At 44.9% G+C, this 27601-nt stretch overlaps 2 protein-coding genes across 2 annotated transcripts in view; one reads left to right on the top strand and one right to left on the bottom strand.

The window, feature by feature from the left end:
• RGL1 (ral guanine nucleotide dissociation stimulator like 1) overlaps positions 1-27601 on the top strand; it is a 149943-nt gene that overhangs the window by 3190 nt on the left and 119152 nt on the right. The gene's annotated exons all lie outside the window — the stretch shown is intronic.
• On the bottom strand, positions 941-27601 carry APOBEC4 (apolipoprotein B mRNA editing enzyme catalytic polypeptide like 4). The gene is given in 4 exon segments (XM_075937113.2): positions 941-1195; positions 1197-1798; positions 2449-2585; positions 27543-27601. Coding segments are annotated over 4 exon segments (1053 nt in total).

The following is a 27601-nucleotide window of genomic DNA, read 5'->3' as shown; positions in this document are numbered from 1 at the left end:
AGAACGTCCTGAATGCGGCTGCCTGCCTGTCACCGCCTCTCCTCTCCCACCACTCGCAGGCTCTGCCTCCCTGCAGCAGGAGGGAGGGTTTGGCACACCCCCGCCCCCTCCCCCGCTTCCCCTCTGACGAGACCCGCCCCTGCCAGAGTACTTCCTGATAGTCCGGCATTTCTGATAATCCGGCACCACCTGGGTCCCAAGGGTGCCGGATTATCGGAAGTCTACTGTACTCAGCAACTTGCAGTATCAAGCATCAGAGGGGATAGTGTGCATTTCTTGGATACAGAATTTGTGTTGCTATGTTGCATGGAAAAGTGAGAAGCTAAGTGGAGTTACCAACTTTTCTTTAGTTGCAGTATTTTATAACATTAAATATTAATAACAAATAATTGTATAGTGCTTTCAGTATTGTAATAATTTAAGCTTCATACTGTATATAATTTCAGCACTACCTTTTCAAACTTTATATAAAAGTTTCATATAATTCTGTTATATTTTTAAATATAACTTAAAAATCATACTGTGTGAACTTCTGGGAGGTGAGAGGTAGCAGCCTTGGAGGGTGAAGGCTTTTTTATTCACAGGATCGGTACTGAGAGCATAGTATTTCCCAGGTTATGCCCACTCTTAGCTGAAGGAATCATTTCTGCAGATCCAGGTAGAGTTTGGGCCATATTGTCCATTTCATCTTTGCCATATGCTGATGCTTCTAATAAAGATATTAATTATGCTGGTGTCTTGTATAATGTGGATATCTCTCTGGTGAAAATCGGATTGAGACCCGTCAATTCCATTTTTTGTACATCACTAAAAGTCATTAGTGGGTCCTGAATTTTCATCATTACTGGCCTAGTTTGGATTTAAATGAGTATTCAAAAGGTAAAAGTTTCCAGATCCACAACATCAGTTTTCTGACCCATCTAGACCCCCTGCTTGTATATTAACTTTCGTAAGAGATGCCTTTACTTCTTTTCCCCCCTTTGATATCTGTAGTCTTACTACTTAAAAGTCGTTCAGTGATTTCTACCATCTGAATCGGTCTTCCATGGGAAAAGGTTTGTGAATGACTGGTATCATTAGATAACCCCTTAGACATTTTTAAATGCCTTACAATATTGTTAGGTTTGGGATCTGAATATTGCCCCCCAAAGGGCAGAAACTTGCTTGCAAAAGGTACCAAATGGCTGTGAGTCAGTCATAAGTGGTGGCAATCTGCCATCCATCATTGCTGAAGGTGGGTGAGCAAAATAATATTTGCTGCAAATTCTACTGATCTTTTTGATTTTCATATATGTTGCCTGGGGAGATGCTTTCATGAAATAAGATTTCATTCCTGTTATGTTGTTAATTGTATGTGAATTTTGATGATCAGCTAACGCTCTTGCAGGTAAAACTGGATAGTAAAGGGTTGCTTCTGGCATACCACTCACAAAATTGCAAAGGAGGGAATGTCAGATCCTACCACATAATGGGTTTAGAGTCACATAAGGCCATAAGCTGGCAAGGCTTCGTAAAGCTTCACAGTTCCATATGGACACAGGGAAATCATCCTCAGTGTAATAAAGCTGAGAGAAATAAATACAGAAGATAATGTCTCGGTACTTTGTCAAGAAGTTGTAGATCTTGCTTATGCAGCAGTGCTCAGCCTCATTACAAGGAGAATAGTTTGAATAAAGAATTATATACCCAATGCCGTCATAATCGTATGTAACTACATGCAGATAACCACACATCTCAAACAACATAGACTCTGGATGGATGTTACACTTAAGGCAGTTGGTTGCATGGCCCTTTTGGACTAGTGTCCCAGTAGGGTTGCCAGATGGTTGAAACAAAAATTCTGAACACTCTTCTCTCCCCCCCCCCCCCAAAAAAAAAAAAACCACCAGGAAAAAATTCTGTTGAAGGGGGGGAAAAAAGGGTTAGGGTTAGAGACCAAAGGGTTAGAGACCAAAGTAGTTGAGCAAAAAATAAAATAAAATAAAACGGCATTAAAACAGCATGTCCCCTTTAAGAGTGAGTGCAGGGATAGGAACAGGGGAGGAGGTGAGCACTAAGACCCAGTGGAAGCATTGCTTCCCCTTGGTCGGCAGTCATTTTGTGCAGGCAGCCTTGTGGAACCAGGTAAGCATGGGGACTGGGGTGGGGGGGGGGGGGGGGGGGGGGGCTGGGTGTGTTGGGAGCCGGGGAGAGGGGGTGTCGGGGGGGGGGGGGAAGGCCAGGTGCTGAGTGTTTGTAGGGTTGCCAGGTGCCCAGCATTTTTGCATCCTGGCCAGGGAAAAAATCAGAAAATACTGGACTGTTCAGGTGAATACTGGACACCTGGTAACCCTATGTCCCAGAGAAGCTCCTCAGTTCATAGAATATGTTTGTTTTGAGGACTCAGTAGCCCATATGGGAATCCAAAGGCCATATGAAATTCCACATAAGGAACTCTTTCTTCTTCACCTGTCCGTATATGATAGGGGCATTTAGCACAGCTCTGTGTCTGCCAGTAGTAGGACTTTACTGCTGTTCCTTGATTTGTCAGATATTCCTGGAAAAAAGTTTGCCTTTCTGGGTTCATATTTCTGTAATTAACAATCCTGAAAGAAGAAAAAAGAAACTCATAATTTATCCCTCCCATTTCCTTTACATGTACACTGCTAATATAATGCATATTCTCCTCTGAATATACTGCTGCTCAAGTAGAGACTAGAAAGCTTTGTGGATGGCAGTCTCAAATTAAGAGAGGTAAAGTTGGAAGCATAAGATCCAAGATTGTCCTTGATTTTGTGGGCCTGCCTTCTTTGTTTAAAAAAAAACCCAAAACATAACAGAAAATGTCTCTACCTGCTACTACCCCCGTCCCATAAAAGTGCAAAGTATGTAATAAAAGCATTGCATACTGTTCAGAAATTGAATCACTAGGTTTTCCATATACAACCTGATTACATCTATGCAAAATCGAATAGTTTAAAATGTATAATTACCATCAGTACATCGCCAGACCAGGATAGTCGTCAATTTGTATGTAGTCCACTTCATAGTCTTTTCTGGGACCAATTATTGAGTCCAATTTTAGTCTAATCAATTTGTAAACTTTGGTGGGGAGAGGTTAGATAATTTGTTCAATGTAGGAAAAATCTTGTTCTTGTCGCCTATCTACCAACTTGTAGTTTTGTTGTATAACTTTGCTGAGGCGTGGCAACCCTGCTATAGTGTAGCCAGACAAACTCTCCCCCCCCCCCCCCACATCCATCTTATTTGTCTCTCTGAGGTTCCTGAAGCATACAGGGCAGAGAAGGAGCAATAAAATCAGCATAGTCTATGCTGGCTTATCTGTTCCTGAGAAGCTGAAAACATAGATATGAGAAAAGAGCGATTAAGGCAATAAGCTGACCTCGAGACTGCGAGAACTGCCCCGGCTGGCACCCATGTTGATATGATCACACACAGTTGTCCCTGGGAGAGGAATCTCCCACTGAGAAAAGAATCTCCAGTACTTCCAATTTAGTTATCTCTCTTACAAGTGTAAATTAAGTTCACAACTCCCTTGTAAGAACTGGTGTCATAAGACAGACCAGCATCATTTGGCATCACAGATAAGAAAGAGATATACGTGACCCCATGGGTATAAAGATGGGTCCAGCAGCACACTCACTTTGAGTGTCAATCTACAATCTACCTGCTGGTCGGGTTAGGTGTTTGACCTCCCGAGGTTCCACGGGGATGCCCACCTCGTATTTTCGTCTTTCCTAGGAATTGAGGGACTGGCCCTGGCCTGACACGCTGGAGTCAAAAGGCACAGAAGGGGGTAAAAATTGTACCTGGATGTGGTCCTTTGTCTTAAGTGTACACATAGACTTAGAGCTCTTTAAAGATTAATCTGTCACTTGGTAACATTATTTCTATTTTCTATCTTTATTTTCTGTGTAACCATTTTTTAAGAACTATATTTGCTAGCAGTTAAGAAAGAGAGCAATAGCCATTGTAACCATATGATTTATAAGCTTCTTTAATAAACCTGTAACTGATTAAGCTTTAACCTGACTCCTTCAGTTGCTGTAACAGAACCAAGCACAATTTAAAAGAACTTTAGCCGGTTGTAAGGGACAGGTATAGGAAGAACTTGGGCACTTGGATCGTGTCACTCCCAGGTGACAGATCCGTTGGGGCATCTCTCAGTCTTCCCTAGACTGCCCGCTGCGAAGGGATCCTGTATCCTACCAGCTGAAATCTGAGATGTAATAAGCTCTTCCTATAAACTCGGGGCATCTGTCAGCCTGTTGGCTGCCCTCTGCGACGGGACCCCGGTCCTAGCAGTAAAGTCACGGACGTTAGACTCTTTTCGGGTTGCCCTCCAGCCTCCTAGGCTGCCCACTGCAACGAGACCTTGCGTCTCAGCAGTTGAAGACTTGGGTGTAACACACACGCACACACTGCCCTGACCGTCAGCTGACATATAGTCATGGTGAAGACTCTAAAGGCAACCTCATTTTATTGTTTGCCAGTGGCAAATGCTAGGGTGCGCATGCACACGCACACACACACACACACATTCTCTCTCTCTCTCTCTCTCTTTCATTTGTGTTTCAAACTGTCTGTTGGGTGTAGCTTTCTTTCCTTTGCCTCTCAGCATTTCATTTTCCCCTTTCATTATTAAGTTCCTTTAATTTTTTCCAGATATTTTAGTACAAGATTTTTTTGATAGAATAAACCAAAATATTGACTTGTTCGGTGGTGACTTCATAGGGAACATCAATACCAAGTTATTATTTATCTGTAGCGCGAAATTGAAAGGGGCACCATCGTTTTAGATATTGTATACACACATAACACAAAATAGTCCCTGCTTCAATTTTGACTTTGCTAAAGTCCTTGCATAGGTGTAAGATCATTGGACCTCTAATAAATATTTCTGGTACACAGTGGGCGAAATCATGCTAATCATACTCTCAGAAAACTCCAAATTGGAGTTAATAGGAGTTTTCCATAAGGAAAGCAAGATTTGGCTTAAAAGATGCTCTGGCAATTTTTTTTCCTTAATCAGCTGGAAAGGGGGAACTCCAGTGGGCTCCCCCTTTTCCCACCAATTCAAGTTTAAATTTCCTATTATTGCTTTCAAGGCCTCGCTTGACTATCCTCCTTCCACTGCATCTTGGATCTTACTGTGTTCCTGCAAATCCTCTTTGCTCTGTTGACTTGTGCTGTCACTACTGCTTTTGTTTCCATGTCCCACTCCTGTCTTTGTGCCAAATTCCTTGCTCTTTTCTGTGCATGGAATAACTTCCTGAAGCAGGCCTCATCCGCTTCTCCTAAAAGGTCTCTTTTTGAAGCCCATGAACACCGTCCTTGTGATCTTAACAGTATTCACTCAGAGTGTCCTTTTGTGTTCAGTCTGGAACACCGTAATCAGGACAAGGACTGTCTGTATCTGTCTACATTCTACATTGATGTGCACATTGGTGCTTAAATAGAACTCAAAATGAAAAAGGGTGATTCTGAGGAAGAAAAAAAATCTTCCGTTTGGAGAAACATCTGTTGAGAGGCCTATCTTCACCTGTCCACAAGACCTCCTGCAGTTTGTCAATACTAGCACATGGAAAGAAGGTGAAACATTTGGACAAAGGTGTGCTTTACTGTTGCCTTCAATGAGCACCCAGATTGGCCACAGGATGGCAGCAACGCACACATGTGCTGATCGGCATTTTATACTCACCATCAGGGTGGTTTGAACTTTATTCTGTGTTGTTTGCAGAGTTGTAGCCATGTCAACTTTATTCTGTGTATGCAGCGCTACTGCAGCCAGGTTGGTCCCAGGATACTATAGATGAATTAGTATTTGTTATAGTCCAAAAAAAAGATAAAACTACACATATCTTGTAACTATTATACAACATTTAACAAGATGCTGCAAAAAAGACCTTTACTCTGATCTTTCCCCTTAAAACTTGCATTTTTATTTCAATGTAGCTGTGTGATACAGCAACAGCATATCTTCCAGCCTCCCAGATTAGTGCTGCAGTATTCTAACTGAAGAGCTGGGAACCCCAAAGAAATGCATCAAGGGCTCTGGTTTTAATTGGCATGTGTGCATGTGACTTGAGTGCATATGTTCATTAGCCCTCTGCTTCCCTGCCAGCTCTGTCCCTGTGAGCCTGCAGGGGCTTAAATTGACAAGGATTCTGCACTGTAGTGCTTCAAGCTGTAGCATTTTCATCAATTTAAATCCCCTGCCAGGTTAGAACAAAACTGACAGGGAAGCGGAATCCAAAGGAATCAGTGACCACCGCAGAGCTTTGCTTCTCATTTGCCACATACTTTATTTTCATATTAGAGGATTGTGTGTCAAAAGAGGAAGGGTGGAAAGAAAAAGCAAAATGGAACAAAACTGAGCACTTGGCAAGTCCTGAGGGGAAGTCAGTTTCTGTGCCCCGATTTTTTAATGGTCAAAAAAAAGGGTGGGGGAAAGGCTAGATGCAAGTGTAGCTGTACAAACTCTATATAACTTTCTTAAATACCAGGTCTGGTGCATAAAGCAGCTAGTGACCTTATGGAGCTCTCTCCACAAAAAGAAATCCTTGTCAAGTGTACAGCTGTCGTCAATAAAACTAAGCACTTACCTAGCACATCTCATTCTCACAGTGCTTTATAAACATTAGCAAATGATCTAGGTTAAAATACACTGTGCTTATAGGGGAACTATTCCCAGCATTGCCTCTCTGAGGCTAGGTCTATACTGTGGTGTTTTTGTGGAAAAAGCTACACAAAATGCACTCTACATTTGCATAGTTTTTTCCGCTTTTTTTTTGGAAGTTTTTCCACCATTTGGCCCCATCTAGACGTAGCCTGTGTGTGCCACTGGGGTAGATTGCTTATAGAGGAAATGTCAGAAGTGGCTTCTGATTCTGGGAACCAGAGATGAGATACTGTGGCTTGTTCATTCTTCTTTTGGTATATACCAAGCACCTTAAAACTCTAGGGCTACGTCTAGACTGGCATGATTTTCCAGAAATGCTTTTAACGGAAAACTTTTCCGTTAAAAGCATTTTCAGAAAAGCGCGTCTAGATTGGCAGAACGCTTTCCCACAAAAGCACTTTTTGCGGAAAAGTGTCCGTGGCCAATCTAGACGTGCTTTTCCGCAAAAAAGCCCCGATCGCCATTTTCGCGATGGGGGCTTTTTTGCGGAAAACAGTACTGTGCTGTTTACACTGTCCCTCTTGCACAAATGATTTGCGCAAGAGGGCTTTTGCCTGAACGGGAGCAGCACAGTATTTCCGCACGAACACTGACGATCTTACATGAGATTGTCAGTGTTCTTGTGGAAATCCAAGCGGCCAGGGTAGACAGCTGGCAAGTTTTTCCGCAAAAGCAGATGATTTTGCGGAAAAACTTGCCAGCTGTCTACCCTGGCCACTTGGATTTCCACAAGAACACTGACAATCTAGACACAGCCTAGCGGTAGTTAATGGATGTTGTGGGTTCCCAGGATTTCTGAAAATCAGATTCAGTGTGTATCAAATTGGACATTCAATTTGAGGAACTCCCAGTCCGTGATCAATTTTATTAGCCTCAATGCAATATTTTGCCATCTTTACTCAGGGAAAACGATGTTGATTCCAGTTGGATTTTTGCCCAATTAAAATGCCAGGGATTGGCCCTATAGTTCTGTGTTTGTTTCCTCTTTTATAAAATAGGGTTATAGTACTTATACACAGCACCTTGCAGGGGTGAGGAGTCGTGAGACCCATTAATATCTGTAAAGTGCTCTGAGTTCCTTAGATAATGCTGTAGAAATCTAAATATTTTATTATGTTTCTGTTTATTCAGAACAGTTAACCGATGCACAGGCTTAGGGAACAATTAGAGCCATCAGAAGTCTTTTGTTTTGTTTTGTCTGGCTGCCCCGGTGTCCAATAAAATGCTCCTGCAGCACCCTCTCTTCTGTTTATCCAGTTTCCTTATGGATTTAATCTTGTATTGGTGGTGGGGAAAGGGGGGAGTTTTCTATCCACAGTAGGCACACAGGATTTTTGGGCTGCAGTGGTGTAAAGAGTGGGTCTTGGTTTTAGAAAACAAGTCTGCAAGTGTCTCTAAAAATCATGTTGCATGCAATGTGGTTACATTGCATAAAGTACAGTGATAGGCATGATATACTCTAGGCATCCAAAAGTCATTCCAATAAAACCTTTAAATCATATCACACAAACATTTATTCTGTATATAGAGGGGTCCCTTTATCTATCCCTGAAATGCAGCCGTCTCCGGGGCAGAAAGTAGCTACCATTTAATGGTGCACAACACCACTATGCAACCCTTTATGAAAGGAAGTGAAGAGGATTACTATATTTAGTCAAAACAACAGGAGGAATTTCAGTAGTCATAATATAACTACTCAAGTTGGAAATTTGGCCACACCATAGATCACTTATTTTTGAGGGAAATATACCTACTGGTCTCACTTCCACATCTTCTCCAGGTACTAGATGCAGTCATGCATCTCTCTAGAATCTGTGAACCTCTTTATAGTCAATCTATCTTAAATTTGCCAGTTTTCAGTGAAATGACTGATACTGGTTTTATTTACTTAAAATAAGGATCACGTGGTTTATCAAGACATTTTTTGCATTAAAGATTAAGAGTTTATAGAAGTAGGCAAAAGTTTATCTCTTAATATAATGAGTTCCAGAAGTGTGGTAGTGATTTTTCTTCGTTAATTAGCCGAAGGGTTGTCTGCTTTCTTTAGTACGCATATACTTACGCTTACAAAAGGGTATCTAGTGTTCCTTCTCTAAGTAATGCCCTTTGTACAAGAATGGTTCTTTTTTAAACTGCTGAAATCTCTGACAATTGAAATTTCTTAGCATTGCCTGGTTCAAAATAATCTCCACTGGAAAGCATTTTACACATGACTTCATTCAGTAATAAGTTTATCTGGGTTCAAAGTACAGGAGGGTCATGTGGTCCTTAAGCAAGATAGGACAGAAACATTAAGTTTCCAATTTAGACTTTAAATATAAGGTAGAAGGAGGAGTGGAAAAGAAGCAGCATGTGATCTGAAGCTGGGTTTTTTTTTTTAATGGTTTAGTTTCATTTGGCGACTTAGTGCTGCAAAGTACTGTGTGCCCTCAAGTTCCATATATTCTGATGCTTGTTGTGTTTTGACACAGGTTACAAAGACTTCAGGGGAGTCGCTCCCAATATACACGGCAATAAATGAAATCAGAATCAAGCCCACTGATCCAAATATTATGGTGAACAGTGGAAGCTGTAACTAAGGGAAGATGAGATGGCATCTCTTTGATGTTTATAACAGCAGCAATAGGCAGTTAATGAAAATATAGTTGGGGGCTGGAGAAAAGTGAAAGCCAGAGTGCGTAGGGCATGCAAAGGTAGGAAAATGCTCTGGTTTTGAATCAGGAATGCCAAAGCTTCTTAATGCTCATCTATACTGCTCCAAATATTTCAGTGCTGCTCCTTTGAGCAGACTGTGCTAATGATATTTATGAAATTGATAGTGGAGACTAGGGTCGAGCTACTAACATTTTTACTGACAAACTGAACCAGGATTTGCAAATCGGACTCAGAATGAAAGGCTGGTGCAGTGCACCACGCAGGGTACGTCACACAGCAGTGTTATTTAGGAATAACTGACGTTATTCTGAAATAACATAGACCGCGTCTGCACTACAAGCAGTTATTTCGACATAATGTCGAGGTGAAGGGCTTCTTACCCCGACTCCCTTACTCCTCATAAAATGAGAGTTACAGGAAGTCGGAAGAGGAGTGCTCTTTCTCCGACTTTCTGCTGTGTAGGCAGTGCCAAAAGCTGAAATAAGCTATTTTGACTTAAGCTACGCAATTGACGTAGCTCTAGTTGTGTAGCTTATTTCGGCATTAGCCTTGCTGTGTAGACATGCCCTTAGGCTCCAAATAATTTAGCTTTTTGGGGAGAATCTGTATAACTACCTTTTTAACATAGTTTTAAAATCATCAGGTCATGTTACTATTTGTGCAATTTACACTAAATTTTTTTCCCCTTAAAGAATTAGGCTGTTCCCTTTACCCTGTGTTCTGTCCTCTTGAGAGAAAATACAAAAATATGAGAGATCTGTAGCCCTTCAGGCTTGGAAAAGACAATATATGAATATATGGACCAAAGCTTACTGTGGAGGGCACAGTGGAAAATGGGAGCCTAAAGAATTCAGTCTAGATAAATTTGTAATTCAGTGTAATGAAGAAATCACTATTTCTAAGTACGCTTTACTTTCCCATGCAAATTCTGATTAAGGCTCTGCTCCTACAAAAGAACAAATGTGTGTTTTCCTGTTGACGTCACTGGGACTGCTCACGTGAATAAAGTTAAGCACAGGTGTCTTTGCAGGATATGGGACAAAAGTAGTAATGCCATCTAAAGGGGGTTTGTTAATTGTACATGAGGTGAGAACAGACCTCTAAGAGCAGTAATAAATACAGGCAGTCCCCGAGTTACGCGGATCCGACTTACGTCGGATCCGCAGTTACGAACGGGGCCCTCTGCCTGGTCTCCAGCAGACCAGGGAGAGGAAGCAAAGCGGCGGAGCACGCGGGCAGCGGACAGCCCAGACGCGTCTGGGCTGTCCTCTGCCCGCGTGTTCCGCCGCTTTGCTCTGCTTTGCTCCCCGTCCCCCTGGTCTGCAGACCAGAAGGACGGGGAGCAAAGCGGCGGAACACGCGGGCAGCAGACAGCCCAGACCAGGGGGACGGGGAGCAAAGCAGAGCAGAGCCCCGGAGCCCGAGGGCAGCAGGACAGCCATGGCGTGTCTGGGCTGTCCCGCTGCCCCCGTGCTCCGCAGCTTTGCTCCAGACGCCTGTGGTACAGCAGCTGGGGCGCTGCCGGTTGGTCCTGTAGCGCCACTCTGGGCGCTACTGGACCAACCCAGCAGCACCCTAGCTGCTCTGCCCCAGGCGTCCTGATTCAGCCACTGCTGGTCAGTTTCAGCAGCGGCTGAATCAGGACGCCTGGGGCAGAGCAGCTTGGGTGCTGCTGGGTTGGTCCAGTAGCACCGAGGAGCGGCGGCGCTACTGGAGCAACTCAGCAGCACCCCAGCTGCTCTGCCCCAGGCATCCCCAAGTCAGCCGCTGCTGAAACTGACCAGTGGCTGACTACAGGAAGCCCCTGCCCCGGGCTTCCTGGAATCAGCCGCTGATAAGTTTCAGCAGTGGCTGACTTGGGGATGCCTGGGGTTCTTAAGTTGAATCTGTATGTAAGTCAGAAGTGGCATCCAGATTCAGCTGCTGTTGAAACTGATCAGTTTCAGCAGCGGCTGAATCTGGACGCCAGTTCCGACTTACATACAGATTCAACTTAAGAACAAACCTACAGTCCCTATCTTGTACGTAACCCGGGGACTGCCTGTAGTGCAGAGAGCTAGCCAAATTCATACTTAGAGATAAATTTGGCTCAATATGTGTAAATGGAAGCCAGAGGCAAGATACCTTGAATCACAAGTTCAAATTTCAGGATTCTGCGTCTTCTCAACATAAATAAATTTAGTGTGTGCATTTTGCTTTGGCAGAATTGCCACTCTTAAGCACTAGAAAAATCACAAGATTTAAAAAAAATGCCTGGGGGGAGGAAGACAGTGGTTTCTTTGCCTTCTGGTGTTGGTACACTTAGGCTTCACATCTTCAAGCTTTTTTCTTTAGCCACGAGGGCTAGAAAACTACCTTTTGGGGGGTTTGTTATTGTTGCTTGTTGTTGTTGTTTTTTAAGGAAAGCTGAGCTTCTTACATAGTAACCTGATTCCACCAGCTAGGACTCTAACAAAAGCACCAAAACATGTGAGACTTGCGGCATTCACATTACAAACCACCCAGAGCTTAAAAATCTTAGCCCTCTCCATGCTGTATGAACATTAAAGTGCCCGTGATATTTCTGTAATGTTAAGGATTTGCCAGCATTTTTCTTTTTCCACACTGTGGGTGGTGTATTGCTACTCTCACGCTGTCAACTCCAGCTTGGCTGCCTGTATACCAGTGTAAGGGAGGTGAGGCTGGAAGATCTGTTGCTATATAGACTGGTTTATCCTCCCCACTGTGATATCGGCACATTATGTATCTGGGGCAAATGCACGTCTATATAATTTCTTTTCTAAATGACTTGGTTGAGGATCTAGTCCCAGCTTTCCAGCGGAGGAGAGGGAGAGCTGTTTGCTTCACATCACTAGAAAAACAGAGGCTACGTCTAGACTGCAAAGTTCAATCAGAAAAAGAAACACAATTTGTGGTACACAATTGTGTATCTTTTTGCACTTAACTGTCGAAAGTCTTTTCTGAAATTTCCGCTTTATTGTCGAAAGAGGCTTTTCCGAAATTTGGTGTTTCTACATGGCGCCAAATTTTGGAAAAAACTGCTCTTTTGACACATCCTTTATTCCTTGTAAAATGAGGTTTACAGGGATGGCAAAAGAGCACATTCGCTTTTTCGGAAACTTTTTTGGAAAAGTGGACTCATTCCTTGGACACGGCATTGCTTTTCCAGGATACGTCCAGAATCCCGGAAAAGCAATGCAGTCTAGACGTAGCCTGATCCTGATTCTCTTCTTATTTCTAACCCAGGTATAAATCAAGAATAACTCCATTAAAGTCAATAGACTTACAGAATCAGATCCTGAGTGTGTGCCACCAAAGTGTTGCTTAGCCTTAACAGTCCATATGTATGTATTAATTTAGGATATTCTGCTTTCTTTTTATTGTGAACAGTGTCCATAAGTGATGTCACCAGAGCTGCTTGGACATTTTTCAACAGAAGATACTGATTTGGTGAATCTGAAACTTTTTATGGATACGTATTAGTTTCAACCCAGATTTTGTCAGAAAGGCTTCCTGGGTTCTGGATAGAAAACAGAGACCTTCATTCCCCTCAGAATAGCCAATTGTTGGGTTGTTTGGGTGCTCATCTTGTTCTCTTCTGCATCTCCCACATCCTAGGTAAGTGTCTCACCAATGGCATACTAGCTAAGGATGTAAATAGCTACCTGGTAAGCCTCACTCATGAATGGGTGAGGCTTACCAGTTCTGGTTAACTGGTGGGGACTGGAGCAACTCCCTGCTCACAGCATGCAGGGGGCTGCTCCAGCACCATGGGGCCTGCTGCAGGCAGGAGCACTTCAGATGGCCGAAGCAACTCCTGTTCATGGTGTAGGGGCTGCTCCAACCTGGTCACAGTGAGCAGAGGGGTCACTCCAGCTCAACCGGTCTGGAGCGGCACCCTCCCGCCGTTCACGTCCCCTTTAATCGGTTAACCAGTTAACCAACTAAATGGGATTTTATATCGCTAGAATTGGCTATTCTGGGGATGACTATTTCTCTACTTTAAATTTTTGAAAGGTTTAAGTTTTGTTCTGCTGCACAATGACAACAAATGCCAAAACCGCAACATTTTTTGTGAAAATGAATGTTTGTTTTCTGGCCAGCTCTGTATGTCACATCCATGATTGGTAAAGATCAGAACTCTGGATACATATTGTTTGTTTTAACATTACAAAAAAGCTGTCTTGTACTATCTATTTGGCTAGCCAATCTAAAATGAAATCACAGCAATTGAAATCTGTACAAAGAATTTACTGAACATATTTAAATGGGGATTGCTGAACAATGAAGTATGCTAGTTGCGTGAGAGCCCAAGTGCTAAGCTGATGAATTATTTGTCAGTGTCCTATTTCTGGCCAAGTATAATAAATGCTGTAGAAACAATATGGACTCATAAATCGAACCGTGCAAGGCTCTTCTTTTTACTCTGGCTTTTGCTTGTGCCATATTCGGATTTTGGCCACTGCAGGCAAAATGTGGAATAGCTCACTTGATGGAGTTACTCTGATATCAGGATCTGGCCTGAGTTTTTAGAGTTATGTATATGTGCTCTGAAATGTGTAATTGAGCACATTATACAAACCAATAAATATATTAAAATTATTGGCTGAGCTGAAACTGTGTTTGCCACATGATTTTATTCATTACTCTTCCAGCATTGAACAGACTTTTTAAACAAATAGCTGGCAATTCCCTCTGGCTGTGCACAGATATTCAACCTAAGGAAATGGAAGATGTGTTCCAGCTTGGAGAGAGTGGTAAAATGAAAAGGCACAAATTGTCCCATATGGTCAAATACTTTATAAGATGGACAGAAAAACTGAATTTCTGCATTTCTCCTCCTAACGAATATATGCTATCGATGTTCCGCTTAGTTGAAACTGACCTTGTTAAATCAGATTTCCCACTCTGCCTATGATAACCCAGTGCACCTAGGGCGTATAGAGACCTGGAGAATATTTAATTTGTTTGCAGCAGGAACCACGGTAATCTCTGTTGGCTGGATCCTGCTCCCATTAAAATCAATGATTAAAAAAAGACACCGTTCATGTGAAACAACAAAAGAGCAAAGAAACTGAAAACTAAGAAAAGAGAGCTGCTACCATTGTATCACTCTTCTATTTTAAAAAGGGGTGTGAAGGTGCTAAGGTGGTACTGGGACATGAAAACCAATGAGCCATACCTGAGTACTAGAAAAAATAATTAAGAAAATAAAAATCTGGGGTCACACACCTAGCTGGTGTTACTCAATGGATCTCCAATGAATCTCAGATATGGTCTAAACCGTAGTTAGGTTGACCTAAGGTCTACACTTAAATTTCACTCCTTCTAGCATAACTGCTGTGCTGTGCTGTCTTAACTCTACCTCCATGGGCTGTGTAGAATCAAGGTCGGTGTTGTCAGGTCAATGCAGAGTAGACACTGCATTGTGTATACTGACTGTTATGGGATCTCATGAGCTGTTCTGCAATGCACTACGCTACAAGTGCTCCTGGTGTGGATGAACACTGCCAATGCAAGGAACACAAATGATGTGTTCTCTTTTCCAGCTAAACAAGCCCAATTCTTTCAGTCTTCCCTCATAGCTCATGTTTTCTAGACCTTTAATCATTTTTGTTGCTCTTCTCTGGACCTTCTTCAATTTCTCACATGCATTAGGTCTGATGTTCATTTATAGTAAGGCCCCTTTATACCACTCTGAGCCATGATAAGATGCTTAGAATAATTGAGAATCAAGCCCCCTTGTCTTCATTTTACAGGGGAAAACTGAGGCACAAGTTCATAGCCTTGCAAATATTTGTTGCCCAGTGAGTTGGTGACTAGGCTAGGAGCAGAACTTAGGTAGTCCAACTCCCAGATTTGTGTGTCAACCATAAGACTACCCTGCCCCAAAACATACAGAATGCAAGTCCTTCCATAGACCAATTCTTATCCTTGCCTGGGTCCGTAGAGCAATTCTACAGAATAGGTGCTCATAGTAGATACAGGATGCAGATCTCGCTGGCATCCTACCCTCCTATCTGCTCACCAGTTTGGCCTTTGGGAAATAAGAACAGTTATTGCAGAACTAATCAACAGCCAGTCTGGATCAATATCAGATCTCCACCAGTGACCAGTGTTAGATGTTTCAAAGGTGCCCGTTGCCTTTCATAATTCACTGGATTGTGCATTACTGTCCTGAAGCAGGAACGTTGATAGTTCATATCATTTTCAGTATAGCTAGTGTAAGGCGGGTATGATTCTTATTCATATAAGTGTCTAATCCTTGATAAAGTTCACTAATCCTGCTTGCTACAGTTCTGGTTTTCAATGTGTTCAGACCATGTGCCCCCACCACCATGGGCTTTTTGTGAGTCTTGCGTTAATCAACACGATGCTTTCCACTGTTTATTATGCAGGTCGAACCTCCCTTGATTGGCACCCTCGGGACCTGAGTGGTCCTGAACCACAGAGTTTTCCAGACAAGGGGAGGTTAAGGCTGGGCCTCCACCGTGCCGTCTGTGACCGGGGCTGTCTCCCCCACTGGGCCAGCCCTGCTGCCTCTCGCCCCAGTCAGGGCTGTGCTCCTACGGTGTCGGTCTGGGTTGTGTACCTAGCTGCCAGTCCCGCTCATTCCAGCCCTAGTCGGGGTTGCGCACCCTGCTGCCAGCCCCAGCCACAACTGTGCTCTTGGCTGCTCACCATGCTGCTTCCAGCCCTGGCTGGGGCTGCACTCCACAGGGCCAGCCCTAACCGGGGCTGCGGCTTCCCCCCCCTCCCCCAGCTCTGACTAAGGCTGTTTCCCACCATGCCATGCTGGCTGCTGACCCCACTGCCTCCAGCCCTGGCTGGGGCTGTGCTCTTTGCTGTCAGTCCTGGCCATGGCTGTGATCCCTAACGCACCAGCGCCAGTGGGGATACGCTCCCCACCTCTAGCCCAGAGCAGGCTGTGCTTCTGGACCTGGCCATCTGGGGCTCTCTGGTCCAGCAATATCCATGCTGCTGCCAGACCACGGATGTTGCCAGATCAGAAAGTCCCAGATTTTAGAGGTTCAGCCTGTAATTACATGTTTTCAGTGATTTGTGTACAAAATACACAGCCTGATTCCCTCCAGACAATTGTACTGCAGCTTCCGGGGTTTGTTCACAGTGCAGTGCATCGTAAACCAAATTCATAATTCTCACTATTGTGCGTATGCAGCACAGCCTGCTAAATCTACCCCACAAAATGGAGAGGGAAAGCAGGGAGCACATCTGGAACCTAGGAGTGTGTGTGTGTGTGGGGGGGGGGGGGGAACACTGCAGCACCCCCTGGCTTGAAGTGGTTTCCATTATATCTAGGCTTTACAGTTTTGGTTCAATGGCTCTCAGCACCACCTTTATACAAATTGTTCCAGCCCTCCTGTATTCCCCATGCAAGAAGCAGGACTGGATATCTGCATGCTCTTTAGAGAGCTACATAAGAAGGACCATGCTGGATGAGACCACTGGTCCAATTAGGCCAGTATCCTGTCTTCTGGCAGAGGGAATGAACAGAACAAGGGAATTGTTGAGTGATCTGCCCCCATCATCCTGTTCTAGCTTCTGCCATTCAGAGGTTTAGGGACACCCAAAGTAATGGAGTTGCATCCCTGACCATAGTGGTTAATAGCTATTGATACGTACCTGCCGTGAACTTAAATACGTCTATACTTCTCATGAGGGGCCAGAAGCTTAATTCACTAATAATGCTTTAGAAGCGCTTTGCAATCGTCCAATAAAAGGTATCTTAGAAGTGCTTAATATTATTAATTATAAAAATAAAGCAAGGTGTGTTGTCCAGACTGTGCATTAGTTCACGGGGAGTGCTTTGTGTTGTGGTGGCTTGCCTACAAAGTCAGTGGATAACTGTACGGTATGTAATTCAGAGCTCTGTACGTGGTGCTTTGATACACTGCAGTGTGAAAAGTACCGTGTAAAACCAAATTCCATTCCAAGGAAAACTAACCTAGATTTGATAAAAAATTGCTAGACAGTCACCTCATACTGTCTGCAAAGAAGCCAGGACTGTTTTCCTCTTAGGTATGGGAGAAGGGTCTAGCTGTGATATGTTAAATGCTTAAAGAACTGGAACGTACTTCTTTTTCCTTAAGATTTCAAATGCTTGAGCAGGACTGTGTCTGGATTTCTCATCAGCTTTTCATAATACTTGGATAAGCCATAACAGCATTCTCAAAGGCAATGCAGAATGACTTGTGTGTGTCTCTGTTTGATCCTAGCTTATGTTTTCCTTAGGTTAAGGGTTAAAGTTTTGATAGATGTGGCTGTTCTCTAATTGGCCCCTTTTATCTCTCTTTTTATATACAAGCGTGTGATAGCTCAATTTGTGAAAAACAGCGTCTCCATTTTGGTTCCAGTCTGGAATGCACGCGATGGAATATTTTGCTGTCCCTCAGTTTCCTAGTCTGCACAGTATGGTTTATTACTTCCAGTGCACAAGACAGAGGATATTCCTGCTCTGTATCACTGTAACGGTGACACACGATTTCAGTTCTGCTCGCCTCAGGGTTGCGCGGGGTAAGATCATTTAAAAAAATGTTATGTGTATTTCTTCCCTTCCACCCACATCAGCAGATTTTTGATGAAGGGCCCTTTCCCATAATCCACCATACCAGCCCTTGACAGTGTTTCTCTTCATCCAACCCTGCAGCCTTTGAAGAGAGGCCTTTTCCTTCATCTGGATTTGGCAGACAAAATTGCACATGGAATCTCTTTCTTTGTGGTAGTGAAACACTGCCAAGTAAAGTTCAACTGGTTAAGTAAAATGACTGATTAAAATACAAATACGTGAAAGTGAACCATGCCTATAAACATGAATTGATAGCAAACATAAATCAGCTATTAAATTTATTACAAGTGTGTAGCTTTATTCTGCTACGGATCAGGTATCATGCACTGAGTCATAGATAAATTAGATTTCCCACCCAGAATATGGTTTGAATTGCAGTAGCTGTAGTTGTGTTCTGTATGCAGCATAATTCATTTGTCTGGAAGAAAAAAGATCTCTTTAGCCTACAATTCATAATAATAATTTGGTATCTTCTGTACCTTCTGCCCTTGCATTACAGAGCATTCCACAAACATTAAAGGTAAGCTCTTTGGGGCAGAGGCCATGCTGTCATATGTGTTTGGACAGTGCTTAACACTAAGGACGTTGAGCTTGATTGTGCCCTTTGGACACTATTATAATACAAATAATAGATACAAGTAAGAACACTGTGCCTAGCCCTGCCTGGGTGTCTAAGAGTAGAGAGCACAGAAGGAGATTCCCTCCTGTTTAGGGTCTGAACACAAATGCAGAATAACAGCCCTGAAGCGGATCTTTAAAAAGCCACAGCTAGGTTGACAAGTCTGGGTCATTTGCTGCTGTAGGAAATTTCATTATGTGGTCCACTCCATAAACTTATTAAGCTCAGTCTTAAAACTAGTTAATTTTTTTTGCCCCACTACTCCCCTGGGAAGGCTAATTCAGAACTTCACATGGCCAATGGTTAGAAACCTTCAAACCTAAATTTGTTGACTGACAATTTATATCCATTTGTTCTTGGGCCAGTATTGGATCTTAAATTGCATAATGTGTCTGATGTTGTTATACAGTGCAATCGTATTTCCCCTTAGCCTTTACTTTGTTAGGCTAAATAAATCAATTCTATTAAGCTGCCCCTCATAAAAGCGGGTTTGTCCATTCTTCTGTTCATCCTAGTAGTCTTTCTCTGTACCTGCTCCACTTTGAATGAATTTTTCTGAAACATGGAAATTCAGAATTGACCACAGTATTCCAGATGAAGTCTTGTCAGTACCTTGTATAATAGTAATACAGATTGAACCTCTCTGGTCTGACAACGTCCGTGGTCTGGAATGATTTTGATTAGCTGGATGTCAACTCATCATGAGTGTGGCCAAGTTTCCTGCCGAGTTTGTTTACAACCGCCAGTCCTGGCTCTCAGTGAGGTAGGTAGGTAGCTAGCTAGCTAGCTTCCGCTTCTCCTAACTTAATGCAAGGTCAGGGTTTGGTTGTGCAAGGACAAGCAGAAGTCCCAGGAAAAGGACAGTTTTCCATAACATGCAAAAGGAGTGGCGGCTCTTCAGAGGGATGCGATATGAGAGTGGCCACTGGAGGCAGCGACCCCTCAGGGGAGAACTATCCTGCAGAGTGGTCACTGGAGGCAGCCGCACCACCAAAGGAGTGGCCAGCAGGGCTGGGGATCTGCCATCTTGCCTGCCCACACACCAAGATAGTAGCCCCCCGCCCCAAACCCTTTCTCCCACTCCTAGCCCTTGGCCACAGCACCGATGGAGAGGGGAGAAAAAAGGCCCCTGGGGGCTGAGATGCTGGGGGGGGGGGGTGAAAAACACCACAGGCGCTGGAGGGAGGCTGGGGGATAGAAAACACCCCTGAAAAGTGGGAGGAGGGGGACTGGGGGAAGAGAAAAGGTGAAACCCTGCCCTCTGCCCTGAGCCCCTTCTCACCTCCCAACCCTCACTCTAGCACCCAGCCTCCTGCACTCCCCCCTTCTCCAAAGCCCTGCCCTGAGTTCTGCACCCCTTCCCCCACTGCCAGCCCCCTGCCCTGAAGGACTCGGGCAACACCAGGTAAGTCTGCTAGTAGGCTTCTATAGAGTGTATCCGTACAGTCATGCATTTTTAAGTAGCACTGCAACAATTATTCCATTTATTCCCCTAAACAAAATAAAAATAAAGAGGCCTGCTTGCTACAAGATAGACCTCCCATGTTTCGGTAAATTCTCTGCTTTAGCACCTGTCAAGTCCTAAGGGTGCTGGACTAGAGGGATTCAACCTACAACACGTCCTTATATCTCCTGGAAATACCACCTGATGCAACTAGGATTGCATTAGCCTTTTTCATGGCCACATCACACTGGCGGCTCATAGTCCTTATGTGACTGTTCTGTCATATCCAGTTGATATGTCTCCAGCTTATAGCAACAATTCTTGTTAGTCCCTAAATACACGAATGTATACTATTTAAATTTCATTTCATTTCTATTGCTTCAGTTTTCAAGGTTATCGAATGTTCTTGTATGATATTCTGATCCTTCTTTGTATTGGCGATATCCCCTGACTTAGTGTCATCCATAACTTTTATTAGCACATTATCACTTTTTGTGTTAAGGTCATTAATACAACTGAAAAAATAAGATTGATCCCAAGACTAATTCTTGTGGAACTCCACTAGAAACCTGCCTCTAGCCTGACAATTCACCTTGAAACATGACCTGTTGCAGTCTCCCCTTTAACAGGTTTGCTTGCCTTTCAGTTCTTGTACTAATCCTCCATCTTCTCCAATTTAAATAATTTCCTGTGTGGACCTGTATCAAATGCTTTACTAAAATCCAGAGAGATTATATGTTCGGGGGTGAAAGTAATTTACATTTCCTATATGATTTGTTGCACTGCTTCTGGGAGGGGGGGGTGTCAGGGCAGGAGTTTAGGGGGTTGCCATACAACTAGGAATGTAAGCAACTAATCAAGTAGTTGACTGTCTGAAGAGCAAAAGCTTATTGGCTAGTCGACAGGATACTCAACTAGTCCCTTCCCGCCCTTGCTGCCTCTATCACAAAGAGACAGCAAGAGGGGGAAGAGGAGTGGGTGTTAAAAGCCAGTTCCCTCCAGCTCCAGCTCTGTGAGAGGGGGCAAGGATGCAGCGGCGGCCAACTTTGAAATGTACGAGTCCCCCCCAACTAGGGCTCTTGTACATTTCAAGGCTGGCACCCCACGTGGAGCCCAGGGCCAGCGGGGAGTCCCCCATGGACCCCAGGCTCCATGCAGGTGCTTCTGCTTTGAAATATACTTCAGGACCCGCTGGGGCTCTTGTACATTTCAAAGGCAAAACGCAGAAGTTCTAATAGTTGATGGAAATCCCATTGACAATTTGATTAGTTAATTAATTGAAATGTAACATCCCTACATACGACAGTACCTGTAAGAAATATAAGTGTGATTCGAAGAGGTGGGACTCATAGCAGGGTATTGTGTGTGTGGGGCGGGGGGAGGCGGGGGCGTTCAGAGTAGGAGATGGGAATGAGAAAACAGGAAAGAGATCTCTGTCCGTATCCAAACTGGATTCTGGAGGTCTGTAGAAGACCCCAATCTCTGTGTCAAAGGTCTGTTACTTTTCTTCTCTAAAAGCATTTTGACCCACATGATTGCCTTAAAAATTATATACAGGCAGTCCCCGAGTTACGCAGATCCGACTTATGTCGGATCCGCAGTTACGAACGGGGCTTTTCTCGCCCCGGAGGACTGGAGCGGCAGGACGCCCAGATGCGCTGCAGTCCCGCCGCCCCCGTCCTCCGGGGCGAGAAAAGCTGCTCCACGTCTCCCTGGTCTGCTGGGGGGGGGGGGGGAGCCCCCTCAGCAGACCAGAGAGACGCGGAGCAAAGCCTTGGAGCACGCCCGCAGCGGGACAGCCTGGGCGCGCCCGGGCTGTTCTGCTGCGGGCACACTCCGCGGCTTTAATCCCGGTCTCCCTGGTCTGCGGGCATTCTCTAAGGCTTTGCTCCCCGTCTCCCTGCAGACCAGGGAGACCGGGAGCAAAGTCGTGGAGCGCGCCCGCAGCGGGACAGCCCGGGCGCGCCTGGGCTGTCCCGCTGCGGGCATGCTCCAAGGCTTTGCTCCCCGTCTCCCTGGTCAGCAGACCAGGGAGACGGAGCAAAGCCGTGGAGGACGCGGGCGGTCCCATCACCCGCGTTTCCCTGGTCTGCTGGGAGGGGGTGCAGCTAGTGCCCTCCATTCTCCCCCCCCAGCAGACCAGGCTTTTCTTGCCTACCCCTGGGGTAGAGCAGCTGGGGCGCTGCCGGGTTGGTCCCGCAGCGCCGCTCCTTGGCACTACTGTTCCAACCGGGCAGCACCCCAGCTGCTCTGCCCCAGGCGTCCTGATTCAGCCGCTGCTGGTCAGTTTCAGCAGTGGCTGAATCAGGACGCCTGGGGCAGAGCAGCTGGGGTGCTGCTGGGTTGCTCCAGTAGCGCCGCTCCTCGGCGCTACTGGAGCAACCTAGCAGCACCCCAGCTGCTCTGCCCCAGGCGTCCCCAAGTCAGCCGCTGCTGAAACTGACCAGCGGCTGACTACAGGAAGCCCGAGGCAGAGTTGCTCTGCCCCGGGCTTCCTGGAATCAGCCGCTGATCAGTTTCAGCAGCAGCTGACTTGGGGACGCCTGGGTTTCCTAAGTTGAATCCTACGTAAGTCAGAACTGGCGTCCAGATTCAGCCGCTGTTGAAACTGATCAGTTTCAGCAGCGGCTGAATCTGGATGCCAGTTCCGACTTACATACAGATTCAACTTAAGAACAAACCTACAGTCCCTATCTTGTACGTAACCCGGGGACTGCTTGTATGTTACGTTTTTTTGTTTGCTTTCTCATGTGGGTGTCTTCAGTGTTCATGTTCTCAAATTTTTCTCATGAGGTCTGAAATCTTCTCCCTCTCTTTTTTTTTTTTTTTTATAATTTTTTAGGCCAGAACATGGTTCCATAAGTTGGGACTTCTAGGAAAATTTGAGATATGACACAGGCAATAAAATTGTGAAATTTGACAACATGGCACTGAAAATTTATTAGTGGTTTGTATGATGCAAATTTGAATTACTAACAGATATATACACATATATAATCTTAGTAATTCAGATTTGCGTCAGACAAAACATTAAACAATATCATGTGACAGTCCTATGTTATTTTGTGTCTCTGCAGCATTGATTTGTAAGTCGGTGATGACATAGGGCTTGGTAGGTCACATGATATCATTGTTTAATTTTTATATTACAGTAGTGCCTAGAGACTCCTGTCAGGTTTGGTGCTAGATGCTGATCATACACAAACAAAGATATTATCCTGTTTACTAATTGATCAGTCTGTCATTAAAGTCACAATCCAATCCTCTTAAAGTTGACCAGAAACTTCCTATTGACTCCAGGGCAGCTGAATCAGGCCCTTAATCCATTAGATCTGTATTATCATTAGATTTTTATTGTGTTATTTATTTAATAAATGAGCCATAAACAATGTTTTTCAAAAAAACTGAGCGGCTTTCTTTGAACCCTGAATGAATCCTTGTTGTTTTAGCCCCAGTCTTGAAAAAAATAAAAAAATAAAAATTGTTACTAGGCCACCAGGCCTGAATGGAGAATAGGAAGGATAGGAAGTCATTCCAGCTGTTTTCCTTTTGTTGGCACTCAGCGCTCTGAGCAGGAATTGCTGAGCAAAGAACATCATTTCCCAAGAGAGGTTCATAGGGGTAGCACAAACGCTGTCTGGCTGTTTTTTAATTAAAAGCTCCTGCCAAATACTATCATGGGGAGAGGGTGGGGGGAAGCAGAGGAATGCAAAAAGACTGGAGTCCACTTGGAAAAGAAAGAAACCTGCCTCAGAAATCAGCAGTACAGAGTGGTTTTTCTCATCTAAACTCTTGCTTTTTAACATTTAATCCCATAACAAGAAGAGACCTGCTTCTGCCCTCCTCTTCTCGCTCCTCCATCTCTATTTTGACTCGTGCTTCTCAACAGAGAAATTAACTTGGAGAAGGATTGTGCCACTTTGGAAATGGTTTTGGATCAGCTAGTGGAACAAATAATAAGCAAATTCCTTCTCTAAGGAGGTTGCCAAATTATTGACTTACACATCAGGCTACGTTTAGAGCGATGAATGCACATCTGGTCCTGGTGTGCTGTGTGTGTCTTAAACCAGCTTTTAAAGCAAAAAAGTGCAGTGATTTCTTTGCTTCTCCCTTGCTCTCCAAATAAAGGTTAAGAAAACAAACCATAAAAAGTAATTGAATGGTGTTTACAGTGGGATACTGCGCCTCTTCACCTCTAGCTTCCTGGTTTTAATCCAGAATAACTCGGTAATGACTGAAAGCTATTACCACGTAATAGCAGTTTTGTAGCTAGTGTGAAATGAATTTGGTGATTTAATTCAAGTCCTCGGTGGGCAGTTGTCAGTGATACCTGTATCACTACTGGTAATCTTATTCGGCATACTTATTGGCAATCTCAGCAGAGAGATTGAGGGCAAGTAAGAATTGAGGAATATTGGCAAGATATTATGGTGAAGCTTGCGTTGCAGCAATCTGTGCTGTGTATCTTTTCTGTGACTTGAGATCTTAAGCCTTCAAGGACTCTAATTTGGCTCTGTTCAACAGTACTGTAAAAAAGTGAAAAGTCCTATACTTCCTATATATCAGTACAGGTTGGACCTCCCTGGTCCGGCACCTTTGGGACCTGATGGGTCTTGGATGAGGGATTTTTCCAGACCAAGGGGAGTCATTTCTGGCCCCCTCCCATTGGGCTACCTGGCTCCTGGCCACCCTCTCCCCCTGCAGTCCAGTTGAACTGCATGCCAGTTCCTGGCCTTCACCCCCCGCAGTCCAGCTAAGCCACACACCGACTTCCCTCCCCTTCTCCCCCAGCCCAGCTGACCCTTGTGCCAGCTCCCAGTCCCCCCTGCAGCTGGATCATGTGTTGTCCCCTCACCTGCCCTGCAGTGTGCTGGGACTCTGTGATCCTGGAACATCTGTGGTTCTTCCAGAGCATGGATGTTGCTGGACTAGAGAGTTCCAGTTTATAGTGGTGCAACCTGTACTAGAAGATTTACCTGGTGTGACTCGGGTCCTTAATTCACTTTTGTGTTTTAGAAAATAAAACGTACATTCTTCATTTAAATCATTGCTTTGGAGTGTGGCAGGATATGAGGGGTTCAGTATGCAGGTTGCCCTAGGGAGAGAGGACAAACCCAGCCCTTTCACCACAGCAGCTTGGGGCAGGTGAGAAGCGCCTCTCTATGGCCACCGCAACTCCAGCAGGTGCAGCCAGGGGAGGGGTGCATGTTCCCCGACTGAGGCAGGTCAGAATCATCTGCCCCCTGCACTCCCCAGCAAGAGCGAGGAATGTAGCAAACTGTTAACTTTCCCCTCACTCCCTGATGAAGGGGAACAACCAGCAATGTTCCCTTATGAATTGGGGGGGAGGAGCTTCAGCCCCCTGCACCTAGGGGATGGGAGGCTCAAGGTTGGGATAGTCCTGGGTGGGGGTGCACTCTCCACCAGCCCTTTTCACCTGCCTGCAGATTCTGTCTCATAGAATCATAGAACCATAGAGCTGGAAAAGACCTCAGGAGGTCATCAAGTCCAGCCCCCTGCTCTAGGCAGGACCAATCCCAACTAAATCAACCCAGCCAGGGCTTTGTCAAGCCGAGACTTAAACACCTCTAGGGATGGAGACTCTACTACTTTCCTAGGTAACCCATTCCAGCGCTTCATCACTTTCCTAGTGAAATAGTTTTTCCTAATATCCAACCTGGACCTCTCCCACCACAACTTGAGCCCATTGCTCCTTGTTCTGCCATCTGTCACTACTGTGAACAGCCTCTCTCCATCCTCTTTGGAACCTCCCTTTAGGAAGTTGAAGGCTGCTATTAAATCCCCCCTCACTCTTTGCTTCTGCAGACTAAACAGACCCAACTCCCTCAGCCTCTCCTCATAGGTCATATGCTCCGTCCTCCTAATCATTTTGGTTGCCCTCCGCAAGACCCTCTCCAATGCGTCCACATCCTTTTTCTAGTGGGGGACCCAGAACTGGACACAATACTCCAGATGTGGCCTCACCAGAGCCGAATAAAGGGGAATAATCACTTCTCTGGATCTGCTGGCAATGCTCCTCCTAATGCAACCTAATATGCCATTAGCCTTCTTGGCTACAAGGGCACACTGTTGACTCATATCCAGCTTCTCATTCACTGTAACCCTCAGGTCCTTTTCTGCAGAACTACTACTTAGCTGGTTGGTCCCCAGCCTGTAACAATGTTTGGGATTCTTCTGTCCCAAGTGCAGGACTCTGCACTTGTCCTTGTTGAACCTCATCAGATTTCTTGTGGCCCAATCCTCCAATTTGTCTGTGTCACTCTGGACCCTATCTCTGCCCTCAAGCATATCTACCTCTCCCCCTAGCTTAGTGTCATCTGCAAACTTGCTGAGGGTGCAATCCATCCCCTCATCCAGGTCATTAATAAAGATATCGAACAAAACCAGTCCTAGAACTGAACCTTGGGGCACTCTGCTAGAAACCGACTGCCATCCTGACATCGAGCCGTTGATCACTACCCTCTGGGCCCGGCCTTCTAGCCAACTTTCTATCCATCTTACCATCCATTTATCCAATCCACATTCCCTTAACTTGCTGGCAAGAATATTGTGGGAGACCGTATCAAAAGCCTTGCTAAAGTCAAGGTATATAACATCCACTGACTTCCCCATGTCCACTGAGCCAGTTACCTCATCATAGAAGCTAATCAGATTGGTCAGGCACGACTTGCCCTTTGTGAATCCATGCTGACTATTCCTGATCACTTTCCTCTCTTCCAAGTGCCTCAAAATGGATTCCTTGAGGATTCCCTCCATGATTTTTCCAGGAACGGGGGTAACACTGACCGGCCTATAGTTCCCTGGATCGTCCTTCTTCCCTTTTTTGAAGATGGGCACTACATTTGCCTTTTTCCAATCATCTGGTATCTCACCCGATCTCCACGACTTTACAAAGATATTGGCTGAAGGCTCTTCAATGACATTTGCCAACTCCCTCAGTACCCTCAGATGCATTAAGTCCGGATCCAGGGGCGGATGAGGATTTTGCGGGGCCCAGGGCAGCACAATTTCGTGGGGGCCCCCCCTTTGACATGGTGCATGTGCGGGGCTTCTTGAAGAGCGGGGCCCGGGGCAGCCGCCCCGCTCGCCCTGCCCTATATCCACCACTGTCCGGACCCATGGATTTGTGTACGTTTAGCTTTTCTAAATAGTTCCTAACCAGTTCTTTACCCACCAAAAGCTGTCCATCTTCATCCCATGTTGCATCACTTAGCGCATTAGTCCAGGAGCCGACCTGGGCCGTGAATACAGAGGCAAAGAAAGCATTGCGTACTCCAGCTTTCCCCACATCATCTGTCACTAGGTTTCCTCCTTCATCCAGTAGGGGCCCCACACCCTCTCTGATCACCTTCTTCTTGTTAAGATGCCTGTAGAAACCTTTCTTGTTATCCTTCACATCCTTAGCCAGTCACAATTCCATTTGCGCTTTTGCCTTCCTGATAACCCCCCGGCATTCTCGAGCTATACCTTTAAACCCCTCCCTGGTCATTTGTCCAAGGCACATCCCATTTTCCTGGCACAACTGAACCCTTACCTTGCTAGTTTGTTACGATAAAAAGAAGCTGTATACTGAATGTAGTGTTCCTCACTCAT

This window comes from Pelodiscus sinensis, chromosome 9 (assembly GCF_052426305.1).
Source record: "Pelodiscus sinensis isolate ZL-2025 chromosome 9, ASM5242630v1, whole genome shotgun sequence".
Classification (NCBI taxonomy): domain Eukaryota; kingdom Metazoa; phylum Chordata; order Testudines; family Trionychidae; genus Pelodiscus; species Pelodiscus sinensis.
This window is presented reverse-complemented; position numbering and strand designations above follow the sequence as displayed.